At 46.6% G+C, this 15,629-nt stretch overlaps 1 protein-coding gene across 1 annotated transcript in view; it reads left to right on the forward strand.

Moving 5' to 3' along the window:
- Positions 1 to 1,136: 1,136 nt before the first annotated feature.
- The window catches only part of fam20cb (FAM20C golgi associated secretory pathway kinase b), a 50,377-nt gene continuing 35,884 nt past the window's right edge, over positions 1,137 to 15,629 (forward strand). The window contains exons 1-3 of the mRNA XM_053413898.1: positions 1,137 to 2,448; positions 2,691 to 2,866; positions 6,417 to 6,495. Of these exons, the coding sequence (XP_053269873.1) occupies positions 1,934 to 2,448; positions 2,691 to 2,866; positions 6,417 to 6,495 (770 nt within the window). The 5' untranslated portion in view covers positions 1,137 to 1,933. The remainder of the gene's footprint in view (positions 2,449 to 2,690; positions 2,867 to 6,416; positions 6,496 to 15,629) is intronic.

The raw sequence follows: 15,629 nt of genomic DNA on the forward strand, positions 1-15,629 counted from the left end.
TATGTTTTAAATGCCCTATTAGTAGGTAGTATAGGACTACAATCTGTAGTAATGAGAGGAAATTTAAAAAATGTTATGAGCATTGAATGTGTACTGGGGATTTCTAGATCCTATGTATCCGGCTGTATCGCAGTGACCAGACTTTCGACTTGTTTATGCAAATATAAAGCTCCCATAAAACTTCAGTCAATGTCCAAAGATAGGACAAGATGGCCTGGAAGACACGTCTCACTGTGAAGACAGCATGTAACCCAGCATTTGATACCACGTGATCCAAGCAGCAGGTATAAAAACACCTGATATGTCCTGTTCCTTGTGCTCATTTGTGCATCTCCACCAGCGGTGACTGGAAACTGCCCCCACTGTAATCACAGACAGGATGACAATCACTCATGCATATCCCATATGCCGTGAAACATGAGAAGTATATTCCCTGTATCTGCTGCCTATCTAAGATGCGTGGCTGCAGGCATGATGCTGTGCCAATTAGCCGTCAAAAAGAAGCCTTCCTCCCCTGGCTGCATGTTGGAGAAGGCCGTGTTTGGCTTTCATGGTAATCTGTGTGCTGCACGAGCTTCACATGGGTTAGGGGTCAGCTGGAGAGCAGCATGAAAGGTCAGCTGATTTCCCTGCTCCACGAAGAGCTCGGTGCTGAGAGGCGCTTTGTGGTTTTTCATTTCATGCAGCCCCTTTAAACATTATCGAAGATGTAATTGCTGCTGAGTGGCAGCAGCGCAGGATGGAACTGGATCCTCAGACTGATGAGAGCTCTTATAGGCCTGTCTAATGTATCGTCGATGGATCGTCTGTCGTCTCGGCGGAGACGTTTCAGAAGGGATTCCAGCAGATGAAGGGAAAACAACATCACACGGCGTTGATGCTGCTGCGTGTGAGCCAGACTGAGAGAGAGGTTGGCCGGTGAAAAGACGCCCTCTTCTTGCGCTGCCGGGATGTGCAGGGGAGGATTTCAGTCCGGGATGAGCACAGACGAGCGGTTATACGCTTCGCACGGTCGCGGTGTCTCTCTCCCTCTCTCTCTCCCCCCCTCAGCCAATGTGCGCACGGTGACGCTGCGCAAAGGCAGGATCTAGTCCCGACTGCGCCGTCGTATTTAACACACCCACCCAGATCCACACATGCTACAAGGGGTGCTGTTCTCTCACACCGCTGCACTCCTGGAGGCTGCCTGGCCCCGCGGGGAGGATTCCTGTCTCCTGTTATACCCGATGTGCGCCTTCTTATTCCGCTTGGTGCTCGCGTCGGGTGATCCGCTGCGGCCAGATGTGACAGAATTACGCATCCCGCCGAGGACCGCCGAGTTGGATGAGAGCGCACACGTCGGCTACTTTTGCGGGGACTTTCCCTAAAAAACTGTTTATTGCGAAGAGCTGCACTCCCAGTACATTTCTATCCCACGTCCCAGCTGGTGCGCTGCTGCTGCTGCTGCTGCTTCCGCCGCGCTCCCCCTCTCGGGATCGAGACTGGACGGTGAGACCTCTGCGCGCAGTCGGACCTCCCGGACACACGCGTTTAATGGATCCATTTCCTCAGCTGGTTTCGGACCGTACTCACTTGTTCTGCACACTATCCGGGGGTCGACGGGAGCGGCTGTGCGCAAAGAATGTGGTTTTGCGCCAATCCAGCGCTGGTGTGAACCCACTCGACCTGCTCCACCTGGACACTTGCGGCTGATTTTTGCGCTTCTCGCCCGGACACGCGCGCGCACTGAGCGGAACTCTGATGTTGAAGATCCGTAGGCTGAACACTGAATCCTTCACTCAAGACGGCAAGTGACGATGGCTCCTACGTGTTCAATGTGTATTTCATCCGATTGGCGTCCAGTCTAATCAACATCATCAGCGATGTAGTCAGTCTGTTCATCTGCGTGTTGATCATTTGCAGTAAATACTCCCATCTGCTCAAGCGGGAGACCATGAAGATGATCCTCCTGCGCAAATTCCGGGTTCTGATCCTCATGGTGTTCCTCATCGCCTGCTCCATGCACATCATGATAGACCTGCTGCCGAAGCTGGAGAGGCACGGCAACGGCGGCTGCTCCTGCTCCCACACGCCGAGCGAGGAGCCCCAGAGCTGGGGGAAGCAGCAGGGCTGGCCCAACAAGCACACCCTGCGGATCCTCCAGGACTTCAGCAACGAGCCCAGCTCCAACGTGTCCTCCCACTCCCTGGAGAGGAGCCCGGTGACGGGCGACAAGACGCAGGCTCTCCGGCGGCTGGAGCTCCACGGGCTGCGCGGTGACAGGAAGAGACAGTTCATCCAGGACGCCGCGGGGGCCAAGAACATGCCGGTGAAGGGTTCAAGGTTGCTGGCTCTCTATGAGCACCCCTTATATAAACGAGCCCTGCCACCTCTGACAGACGAGGACACGCTGTTCAACGTCAACACGGACATCCGATTTGACCCCAAAGCAGCAGAGGACCAGGCATGGTAAAAACATGAAGCCTTTCCCGGCCAGCCTCTCACCCCTGATTAAACATTTTATAATTTGTCTAAAAAAGCCAAACATCACATGAAGGGGCTTACAGCTCTGCACAATCACATTAGTCTGTGCTCATGTGCTGTTGCACAACACCTGTCACTCTTTACACAAAAACCTGAAAATCCTCTCTTTCTTTTTCTCTCCCCCCCACTCTCATTCTTTCTTCTCTCACCCCTCTGTTCTCATCCAGGAATACTGAAGGCAACGTAGACGAGTTCAGCCCCACAGGGGAGCTGACAGCAGAGTCCTACCCTAACTGGCTCCGCTTCCACATTGGGATTAATCGATACGAGCTGTACTCCAGACACAACCCGGTGATCGATGCCCTCCTGAAGGACCTGGTCACCCAGAGGATCACCAGTGTGGGTGAGTCACGAGCAGAAGCTAAAAACAACAGATGGGGGGACTCAATGGCAGCAGCAGCCGACAGGAGGGTTTGGGTGCACAGATGGAGGGTCAAACTTACACACGTCTTTTGGTCACACTCAAATCAAAGTTAGCCCCAAGGAGTGTTGAGCTTTAAAGATGATCTTAGATGCTTTACAATGACACTGGGACAGATCACTTGCCTGCAGACGCACGCAGATGTTAGTATTGCTCATGGATTGAACCCGGGCCACAGAAGAGAGGTCAAAGTACGAGAAAGGGGCGTCAGCAAAGTTGCCAGATTTGACTTGATGCCAGGTTGCCAAATCAGATCTCAGAGTAAGAAAATTTCAAATATTTCTATAGAAAAGAAAGTGGGTCACAAATATCTGTATTTAGACATCAATAAACAGACTTTATTAGGGTTTGTTCTGTGGGGCTAAAAAAGGCATTTGGTCCTTCATATCCTCCATGTTACAGTATGAGGCTGAATAGACGAAACCCAAACCACGGTTACAGGAATAAAATAGTATCTGAAATGTAAAATGTCCATCGTCTGCGAGAGCAGGGCTAAGACTTTTAAAAGGTTTCTGTTCCAAAGCAAAGACTTTGTAATCGAATAACTATGTAAAAAGGAATTGAAGCTATTTAACTAAGTGCCCTATTAGCCTCAATCGTGATACCTATAGAGAGGAGAAGGAGGCTGAAAACTTTGCCTGCTCATTCAAATAAGACGCAGCCCTGGTCGGTGGAGAACAGTCCAATCTGGCAGCGCTGAGCGTCAGTTCAAGAGCGAGCCAAAGAGGAATATTTGCACCTGACATGCAGGAACAGAGTTTTACGAGGGACAGGGAAGCCTGCTGAGTGATGGACAAGTGTGTTCCTCGCTGCCACAGACACAGATGATACATAAACACTCGCCTAACCACAACACGCAAGAATGCATGAAGACTGAAGTCAGCTGCAGGCTATGGTACGACAGCGCTGACTCTGATCCGCCTGCACACTCCTGCTGCCCGAGTCTGCAGGAATACGAGGTGCCGCAGCAGAATGCATCAAGCTGTAGATAACACCTGGTTCTCAATGCAAGTCACACAGCTACTGTACATTGGGGTTTGATTCACATCAAATTCTGGGACTTTTATTTGAATCGACAAGCGCACAGCAAATCTAGCTTCCGACCGAAAATGCCACAAAGCCTTAGCTGCGAGTGCAGGTGGAAACCTGACAACAGCAATAATCCACCCCGGGGCGGTTATATGGAATCTATTCCTGCTTTATTTTTTCTCTCTGGGGAGATTGTCTTCCCTTTTGGCTCCGTCCAGCTCCCACATTCCAAGAGTGCTTGTCGACTCAAGGTCTCGCATCTGGCACTCACTGTGAAAAAGTGATTGCAGATTTCAGATTTATCTGCCAATGACAAAACCGTTACTGGCCTGTAGCAAAGATTAAATACTTATCGGCCCGGCAGGATTAACTGTTTGCAGAACTACCTGCGCGGCCTTGGTCACTCCACAAAGACTTTCTCCCTTTCTTTTTCTGTCCTTTCTGCTCAAGAGCGTCTCTGTTTTTCCCAGATCTGCTCCCTCGTCTGTCGGCCTCGCTGGGTAGAGGAACGAGTTTGCAGCGTCTCTAGCCAGCTAAATACATGGTGGCTCAGTAATTACAGAGCCTTAACACAGGCCTGGGGCAGAATACCAATAAAAGCCAACAGCAGTCAGTTATTATCTAAACTTAAGGATAGGACTGCTTGGATGTATTCTGTACTGTAACCTCCTATGACCAATGTTCATCGGTGGAGACATAGCGTGCAGCAGCCGCGGAATCAGATATGATAATACGTATGATTTTAACAAATGTTTTGCTTCCTGCGAGTGGAGGTTAACAGGAAACATAAATTTTCATGATCTTTGAACTGCCGCTCCACATGACTGAGTTCCTATCGAGTAAATTGAAATGACCCTTTATCTGAAACGTCGTTCAACCTCCCTGCGAACACAGCAGGTGAGGGCAGGCGGACATCGATCCTTCCGCTTGTCATTTTCTCCCTGTAAACATTTGGCTTGTCCTCATGATTCCCATATGTAGAAATAAATGAGAGAATTGATCGAAAGGGTTGTTCTTTGGCAAAAGGCCACCGACACGCCGTTTTCCCATCGATCAGTTGAAGAAATAACAGGCGCAGATTGTTTGAGCTCTGTGGGGTCCTCGCCCCGGTCCAGAGCCCGGTCCTAGGAGAGCCTCTAGACGGCATTAGCATGTTCAAAAAGGGACATGAAGGACAGAGGGATGAGTTGAAACACAAAAAGACAGACAGCGAAAGAGAGCGAGAGAGAGAGAGACATCGGCGCCCCAGAGAATTCAAACAGAGGGAGTAAACAGCGGAGGAACAGAGAGCGGCGGTCGAGCACTGGCTGTCCTTCACCCTCTCTGTTTCCCTTCCCGTCGAACAAACACTGTGACATCAGTGCTCGCTCTTTTCAGACTGCGAGCACACACAAACACGGACATATGGACAAACACACATCTACGCACACACGCACAAGCTCACATGCACAACAGTGCGCTTCACTTAGCCGGGCAACGGGGAAATCGATTGTCTAGGCATCAGGTGTGCCTTGACATGTCAGTGTCAGTCAATATCTCATTCAACGAAACTATGGAAGCCTGTGAGCAGATTAGTGTTAGCAGGCTCACCGGGTTTGCTCTGCTTTGATTCCAGCTCAATGGGTATTTTATAGAAATAGATGGAGCCACACTAATGTTTAATCATTAAGTTGTTGATGCATACCCTGCGTGCGCATTGTAAATACTATGAATACACAACCTATAATTGCCCTGCTACTCTTTCAAAATTATGCTTTTTTTTACACTAACCTTGCATTTTGAGCCGTGATTCATTTTGAGCTGTGTGCATTGCTCTGTGTTGCTCACTCGCTCTCACACACAAACATATTGACATACAGTCCGACTGACCAGTAGCAGCACTGGGAGAAATCGGTGGCCCGTCTCGGCTTGCTGGTTAAAATCAACACACAACTTCAGAACACATTCACATTGGGTTTTGAGAATTTGTTTCATTTTTGATGTTTTCTGATATTTTATAGCTATTCATTTCCGTGTAATTTCTGTGTATCTTGTTAATTTGTTGTTAACTGAAGTTGCATTAGATTCTTTTGAGTTGGACAGAGCTCCAGTTCCAGATTAACTGAACTCTAAACTTGAGCGGGCAAAAGAATCTCTTTTAGAAAAAAGGGAAGACAGCTGCTTCTTTTATTTATTAATTTATTGATCGAATTCAGTAACTGCTTTTTAATTACGGAGATAAAATGTCGTATGATTGTTAACCAGCTCCTAGGTAATACCTAGCGTCCAAACCTTTGTGAAACTAAAACTCATCTCCAGTGGGTCCGTTTTCATCAGTCACTGTTGGGTTACATTAGCACGGCTCATTTCTTTCTTTCAACAGTGAGCTATGTGAAGTTTTGCCCTAACAGTAAATGCATTGTATATATTGTTAATAGCAGTCTTATCTGTTTGACTCCGGCAGCGATGAAGTCTGGAGGCACTCAGCTGAAGCTCATCATGACCTTCCAGAACTACGGCCAGGCTCTGTTCAAACCTATGAAGTAAGTTATTTTGCTCTTCAGCAAAAATGCATTTTCTGCTTCACATGTGTTAAATGAAAGTTTCCTGGAGCAGCGTTTTCCTCGGGTTAAACTGCCCTCACTTCTTGCCTGCTCCACCAGGCAGGCTGGCCTGCGTCGGGTTCACCCTCTTTGACAAAAAGGCAATCTCTTTTGCATCGCGTTAAACCTTGAGTGCCATTTCAGCATAAAACTCCAACCATGCAGCCTTGGACTGACTTCTTGCTCGCTTCCCTCCAACTACTCATTCTCCTCACAACATCAATCTCCTTTCTTCATTCTCCTCTCTGGCCATATATCAAATTGCTTTCATTTCAGCACAATCATGATATCAGACCGACGGCCCGACAGCGTTCTGCTGTGTCAGAGCCAAAACGTTAACCAGGCTTTTCACCTCGCGGGGCTTTCAGGTGACACATCACATCCTTCAGTCGCCACGTTGGAGGTCGCCGGGCCCTCGGGCTACAGTGACTTTCCTTTTATGACTGATTTATCTGATCAATTTTCAGTGTTTTGATGTTAAAACTTCTTGTCAGCGAAATGTCACCGCCTTGTAAGTCAGAACCTGATTTGGGTTGCTTACGAAGTGGACTGGTCCTACAGCCTGTGATGCTCTGAACACAAACGCACTCCAATTGTTTTGCTACAGGCATCTAGCTCTTTATACAGGGTTCGTACGGTCATGGAAAACCTGGAAAAGTCATGGAATTTTTAAATGTGTTTTTCCAGGCCTGGAAAAGTCATGGAAAAAAATAATCTCCCAAAAGTTTTGGAAAAGTCATGGAAATTTGTTATATTCCTATTTTCATGTCGTTATGCTGAGTTTTAAATAATTCATATGCTTTTAAAGAAATACGCTCAAAATATAAGTAGGCATACTTGGGTTTGTGTCATTTAAGGTATACTTTATTCCTTGGAATTTTCATTGTTAGTTTGAATTGTACAATTAGTCACTTTTCCGCGTATACACCGAGATTTCACAAAATGTTCGGTCATGGATATTTGGTTTAAAGTTATTGAAAAGTCATGGAAATGCATTGGTCAAAATGTGTATGAACCCTGTTTATAACTGTGATATAAGAACATCCAACCTGTGAACTGACGCATATCATCGATGTCTCACATAAAGAGGTGAAAACAACATGTTCCTGTTCTACCCCTGCACCCCTTGTAATACACATTGACTTAACTGGTAGAGGAGATAAGTCTCCCCAGTGGTAAAAAATACCCCGGTAGATACTGTGAAATATTTGATTAATTCACTCGTTCTTTATCCACGCTGTCATATTTTAGAAGATAAGACATCCCGAGAGAAGTGCTCTTTGCTTCTAATCCCTTCTCGATTGGTGGATTTAAATGTCACCCGTCCTTTGTTATGGTGATTGTGATTTAATTGTGGGTTAATGGTTTTCTACGCAGGCTGTTGTCTGGCCCCTGCGTGCAGGCATGGGGAGCAGGGTTAAGCCTGTGGATGATAGGTAGTAAGGTTTTCAGTCGGAGGAGAGGCTATTTAGAGACTGGTGTAATTACCGCTTCAACTGTACCACACTAAGTCAGGCCAGACGCAACAAGCCTGAAATCATGCTGACAGGCCGAGGAAGAGGAGAGATGAGAACGAGGTGAGAGGAGGGGTAAAGACCGGAAAGAGGAGAGGTTTGCAGTGCGTGAGGGAGGAGGAAGGAGAGGTGAGGGGCCGAGGACCGGAGGAGACGGCGAGGGGAAGGAAGAGAGAGAGAGACGAGGAGACTCAGGCAGAGAGTGTTGTCAATACACGCACAGAGTGGAAATCCCACAGATTATCTCGGTGCGCTGCCTCGAATTTGAACCCAGACGGAAATGTGAAATGACATTTTCGGAGAAAAGCACGGGGTGATGGGTTTGGATGTAAATCTGTTGCTTGACAGTTGGGGTTGTCAGAGCCGCCGTGATGTTTGATAATCCCAAAAAAACAGCAAGAGCGGGTGGGGGGGCTTTTTCATTCCCTGTTGCTTGAATGCACTTGACTTTAACAAAATAGGGCAAGTCATGCTGGCATGCGTGTGTGGTGTGTTTGGCGTGTGTGTGTGGGTGTTCGTGTCTGTGTGTGTGTGTTTGTGTGTGTGTGTGTGAGAGAGTTTGTGTGTGTGCTAAATTGGACTCTAATCAAGGTCTTGACAGATTTGCACATTCATTGTCATTCCAGCTATATACATCATTGCAGAGATCACACACACATGCAAACACCTGTACGCATGCACCCACGCACGTACACACACACACACACACACACACACACACACACACACACACACACACACACACACACACACACACACACACACACACAGACACACACACACTTAACACCCAACATCATCCACTCTCTGCCAAATCTGCTGGTGTGTTTCTGCATGGTGCATCAAAGAGACACAGGCTGAGAGATCAAAGGCTTCTCCGGCTGTGCTCTTCTGCTCGGCTCCTCTCAACTCCTAACGCAAATGTGTGCCAGGCAATCAGGCAGCGAGGGGGAGGCGGGCAGGGAGGCATGCACGCGGCGTCTGGGTAGCCATCGACCCTCCAACCTTCCATATCTGTGGAAACCTGGACTCTCGCTCCTCCACTCTATCTGGTTATCGGCCCCGCCGTCTCTTTAACGCTCATAGTATTCTCCATCATTCAACCGCGCTCTCTGCAACTCGGTCCGTTTGTTTTTCTCTTGTGCAAGGTCTTTACTGAACAGCACAGATGAAGAAATCCATTAACAGGCTTGCCCTATCAATTCTTCAGGTATTCTCTCTTCTTTCTTTTCCTCTATACCTCTCAGAGAGAGAGAGAGAGAGAGAGAGAAGAAGAGAGAGTGATACTCTGCTACTACAGTCAGTGATGTTGTTTAGTGATGGTTCCTCTTTATGTGTCTGTAAAGCCTCACACACCTTAGCATGATGTGTAGGAGATTTAATCAGCACCTGCTCTATTGAGACACCACAAAATGGCTCACAATACCTGTCCACTATGATGAAACATAGATGAATCAGCCCATTCAAATGCTGTCTGCGGTTCACTTTTCCAGACGTGGAATAAACCCAGTCTTAACTGGTCTAATCTAACTCAAGGCCTGTTGGGCAACATTTGTGAAAACTACAGTCCTGGTGAGATCAGAGAGACTTAATGGGATGGATCCAAAAATCCCAGTTGAGTCCCAGCCCTGTGTTGCATAAGCAGACAGTTGAAAAACATTTTATATCCTGAATAATACCCAGTTTGATGACTAAGCACAATTATCATCTTCGTCATCCTCTGCATCCTGTTATGCTTATGGCCGGGAATGAATTTCAGCATTTCCATAATTTATTCTTTTATTCCCATAAACAAACGCTTTGCACTGTCAAATTTTGGGGCATTTTCTAAACATGTGGGTGTGTGCTAAAAACATGGTCTTCAAATATATGCCTGTGGAGGTCAAGGTACAGGGGCTCAGCTTGTGAAGATGTGGCTTTCTATTCTGAATCAGCGTGTAAGGAAATGACCACGTCATCTGCATGCATTTGGATATTATCAGGCAGAAGATAGATTATCTCTTTAAAAACTAACTACTTTGCATGTAGGTCTCACTTTATCAGTCAAGTCGCAGTTTGAATCCATGTCTGTCCAAACTCATATTATATCTGTATTGAAGCCTTAAAAGGAAGTAAAATTCCCTAAGTCACAGCCAAATAGGGTCACAGGGAGCTTGACCTTGGACCACCAAAATCGAATCAGTTCATCTGTCAGGCCAAGTGCCAAACATTAAGATATTACCTTAAGAGAATGGGACAAATGGACGTATGGACAGGCAACTAAAAAGCGTGGTACTTCCAGCCACAGCTCTTGCCGACTCTGAGGCATAAAACAGGAATAACTAGTCAAGAATACTCTTGATACTTACTGGTTGTTCTAGTAAATGCTGTTCAGTGTGAGCCGAGCAGTAACCCCTAGTTGACCCTGTCTGGTTATGTATGAGATAGAGATAAGGCAGAATCCAGTGTTGCCTGAAAGGTGAAACTCGAAAGCCTAGCGTGCTGCTAATGAAGCTTAACATTACTGCCAGTGCCCAATGTTTGATCTTTCGATTGAACACGCTGAAAGTCCCCCCTCAGTTTGAACTCCTATTGGCTAACTGGATGCCATGTAGCAAAAAACAGGGGTCACAACTGTGGCCATCACCAATTAAAATGGAAGCACTACAAGGCGGAGTGGTAGCCCATAGCCGGGCTCTGTAGCCCTGAAGAAAGAAAGCGTTTCCCTTTGAAAAGGTACAGTCCCTCTGGGAGGACCACTCCAGCAGCAAGACATTTTGTACCTTCAAAAGCTTACCCTCAAGTTCAAATACTGTCATATATACAGTATATATATGTAGTGCACCTATTGCTGTCAGAAAGGTCCATGTTCCTTTTAGTGCAAATAAAGAGGTGCACATATAAAAACTTAAGGACAACTAGGGACCTCTGTTACAATATCACCTGCAGATATAGAGCTGCTGAACGGTAGGTTTGAGTCCCAGCTGTAGTGTGGTACTTTCGGAGCAGTTTGAACCTGAGTGTCTTGGCTGTGAAAACAATCTTTTATTTTCCCGTCCGTCCTTGTCTCTTCCTGCCGTTATGGCTCTGAGCTGGAGAAGCATGATTGCAACGTTTTGCAGTGAAATTAGTCTCCGAGCTCACAAAGCCCATTAGCTGACGAGCGCCGTTGATCGACGAAGGAAGGCGCGATGATTGATATAATGATGGTCTTCCGTTTCTTCTTGCCTCGGCTTAATTGTATCGCTTGTCAATCCGACGACTCTCGGCTCAGTCACATGGGAGCGCTGTCGCAAATTAGATATCTGCTCTTTCCGCCGCCCCTCCCCTCCGAGCGATCCATATCGGTGGCGCGTCGGGTCCCTGAGTAATTTTTGATTGACACATCGGGGAGGCAAGAGACGGGAGGCCCATGATGTCACATCGTTTGTGTCAATAACATATTGACGGGAGCACAAACAACAGCCTGGAGAAAATGTCTGTATTAAATGTGAAATATGAGTGGGGAAATTGGCTGCGTGTGAGTGTTGATGCTGTTTCATTAAGCGGCCTCAGCTGTGGGAGGTGAAAGAATAAGATTGAGGGAGCTTTGTGTGGAGCCAGGGTGGGCATGTCTTAACAAAAAGCCTGATTATCCTGTCTAAATTTGCCTTTGAACAAGACAAACAGTAAACACTGGGGAGACTGATGAGACAAGGACAATCCAGCCCTTGTTCCTGTATGTTGCCAGGCAAAATGGACGTCAAAAATACTAACCTCTAACCGTTCTTTATATGTATATTCTTGTCTGCATGTGTGCTTGTTTACTGTGTGATGTTGCACTCACAAGGTCTTCTGTGCCTGTGCTGCGACTTTGAGTCAGAAAATAAAGGGATGAACCGCCTCAGGACAAGTCCTTCAGAGCACAGATGATGAGTGTGTCTCTGTTTGGAAAATACAGGACGTTCACAGCAGCACAGTGGCAGGAGCCGAGGGCCGCGGCGCCACGTTAACCCTCACGCTGCCGGCCCACGTACCTGGAAATAATGCAACACACACATCAGCGGCCGCAGTGAACCGTGGCATAAAGCGTTGAAACACAATCACGTGGACATATGCAGTACGTATAGTTATTACAATCTATACTGTACACGCTTGCGGCATTAAAGTAGGTAGCACATCAGGGAAATCCACAGTAAATGCATTTGCATGGATTACATGCTTTTTATTCAAGGAAAGTTTGCATCTAATATAAGCTGTTTTTTTTTTTATACCTGCTCACACTACAACCCCTATGTGCACAAATTAACTATTAAAGTCAACTCTCAGCAATCCTCCAACCATCACAGTCCAGTTTCTCTTAATCAGAAGGCGTGTTTACGTCGACTGCATAATACAACACAGCTTCTTAGACTCAAGAACTTTGAATAATAGCAGAATATTATAATCGCTTGTACAAAAAAGCTTTTACTGACCTCAGGACAGGTCTCTGTTCGGTTCTTCTCTGCGCCGCCACCTGGCTCTGGCTCGGTGGAGGAACCAGTTGAATAATTAATCTAAAATTACAGCCACTGCGAGACGTGTGATTTAGCAGCGTAGCTCTCTGCTTAATGGTCTGGCTGTTTCCCCCGCGCTATAATTGTTTCACCGGGGTATTATTGTCTGCCCTACAGTTTGTGCCGACGCAGAAATTAAAGTGTTTACGGCATATTTAGTGTTCAAGTGCTCCGTTTAAAGGAACTGCTCACAGAAGTGCACGTGTGCGGCGGGTACGTGCACGCACACACACGTCAGTCATCACACGTAGTAAAGAAGAGATTTTGCAATAGCTGAACATATATTTCCGTGTGCAGCAGGGTGATACATATAATCAAATGGAGCCCTCAGGCCTGGTAATCTGACCCCCTTACTGTCTTCCCTGCAGAGACTGTGACACACTGCTGGTGCACCAGGATCATGTAGAGCACATCTGCACAGTTTTCACCCAATACACTGTGTGCTGGCCTGGCTGTTCCCGGCATGTACAGAGAGATGAAGGTTTTAAAAAAAGACGACTCAAAAGTGGTGAAATCCACCCACATGCTACCGAACCTCCGTCATATAATACTATCATCACTTCTGACTGAGGCTGGATACCAAGCTAAGAACACCTTTATTCATTGCTGGATAAATAGGTGAAAGGAAGAGAGGGGGGCACTTGCAGAGCACTGTTGCTAGGGCATGCTGAAATGACAGCCGTGTCAGGGAAGTGTCGGGGAAGGAGACAGATTTCCATTGGGCACGACTTACATAATGGAAAATTGTTAAACCTGCTCATTTTGATTCTCTTTAGATGATCTATATTGTAAAAGGTTGTCTGCTACCAAAAAAGCTGAGGCCCTGAACCTGGTTTATACAGCTCCTATGAAAAGACAGAGTCAGATTATTGATAAATCAGGTTTGCATTTGTATTGCTCTGCTAGTTCACATCAATGGTCATTGTATTTCCATAAACAGATTGTACATGTGAATACGCAGACTCAGGAGGCGGGGGACAAGGGGTTCCTGGTTTGCGTTACTAGTTCGACCAATCACGTCCGAGCAAGCTTTGGTTGTCTACAAGTAAACAATCCATGTGGAGAGAATGGTGGAACTTCATATGCAGATAGTTGTTTATAGAAATTAGCCAAACATATCATCTGGACCTAAAACTCTGATAATAGAAATTAGTCTGAATGTAAACAGTGTGTGGCGAACTCAAGACTTTTCCCAGATATCCACTAAGCCCCAAAATATTGCCCATTGCCCCCAGAGGCTAATTCAGATAATTGCTGATGGGCTGTTACATCGCTACATAACAAAACACATTATAGATGAAAAACATAATTCTCTCAATCCATGATCTTACAGGACACACATATCTCCTGTTAGCTTCCTGTGTGTGTGTTTTTTTTTAACGCAGATGGAATATTTAGTAATTGAAAATAAAGGCTAAGCCGACTCACCCTGATTATAATCTCTTAATATGGGACTGAAGTTTTCGTGGTAATGGACAGCAAGCGGTGCAGACCTATGGCCCGCTATGCTATAGGAAAACATGCTATGAGCACCTAGTGACAGAAGCTTATGCAACTAATCTAGTCCAGTGGGAATAGGAAAGAAGAAAAAAAAGCTCCACAGAAGGAAGTAGCTCACTGTAATAATCTGTGAATGTATTGTTGGCGTTCTGCCATCCCCAGTAATCAGCCATCATGATTTATGTAGGATGGAGATATTAGTAAGCCAGTGATGTTTTCCTCGGGAATGTATTCTGACGCTCGCTGCCATTTTTAATCAGTGTAGTTGATTAGCATAATCATTAAGTTTGACACGTCTGTAAGATGCCGGCATCAACTTCTCTCCTTTCTATTTCCTTGAGACTTAAAAAAAAAAAAAAAGTCCACATCAGCATCCATTCATCTCAGGACTTCCTCGCGCTGCACTGCTGTCGCTGCGAGTGAGATCTGCGTGCACGTGTGTGCGAGTGTGTGAGCAAACCTCTCTCACGACTTTCAACATGCGCCACTCCAAACTGTCACGGCATTCATACTGCAGTTGCCTAGGAGACAGAAAGTGGTGATATTTGGGGTTATTGCATGATGATCTATGTGTATTTGTATCTCTGTGCGTGTGTGTGTGTGTTTGTGCTCATGTGCCCGTGCGTATGATACTGTTGTGGTAAATTCCATACAGCGCGCTCGCTCAGGCCTCTCCAGGAGCCGAAAACGTCTTGGCGATATTATCAGTCATCTGCCCCCTTCAGGTAAATGTTATCAGCTCTAATGTTGTGTTGGAGGAGCGATAACATAGTGTTGCAGCCAGCAGAAATGACAGAGCCAGCATCCAATCTGCATATCAAAGCCTCGGCTAAATTCCTCTGCCATCTGTGTGTGTGTGTGTGTGTGTGTGTGTGTGGACGCTTGTGTGTATGCGCCCGAGCGAATGCCAGAGCTGCACACACACTTGCACACACATGCGTGCAGTTCAGATGTGCGTGCATGTGCCGCGATTTCTCTGCAGTCTCAGAGGCAAGTCGTTCCCGGGTCGTCACAACTGCAGCTCATCGTGGATGGACTCCTTCAGTGTTTCTCAGAAATAATAAAAGAGAAGCTTAATTACTCGCCCGTCAACATTTCAGAAAAAACCTGATCCAGCTCCGTGTTTCTTTGGGAACGTGGGCTTTGATACCATCTGTCATCTTGTCTCTGTGCCTCGAAGGAGCCGTCAGTCAGAGGCACGCTGTAGTCCCTGCCCCGGACACAGTGCACCTCGACAGATGATCAGACAATCACCGCAGACATTGAATCATCGGGGCTGCCGAGGAGGAGAGGAGAGAAGAGGCGCAGAGGGTGTTTCATAACTGGAAACGAGCCTTTTATGTCTTCTGAGCATCAATGAACAAAGGGAGAGCGGGCCGGTGTCACGTGTTTATTATCACACACTCCAGTTAAGTGGAATCACCAGCTGCTTTACAATGCAAAATATTCACGAGGCCAAAAAGGAGCATTAGGGGAAGTACATGAAGCTTTCCACACCTTTCTCTGTGTTATCACACCGTGCGCTCTCCTTTCCTTTGGCAACTTC

The sequence above is a fragment of the Pleuronectes platessa genome, chromosome 21 (genome assembly GCF_947347685.1).
Source record: "Pleuronectes platessa chromosome 21, fPlePla1.1, whole genome shotgun sequence".
NCBI lineage: Eukaryota > Metazoa > Chordata > Actinopteri > Pleuronectiformes > Pleuronectidae > Pleuronectes > Pleuronectes platessa.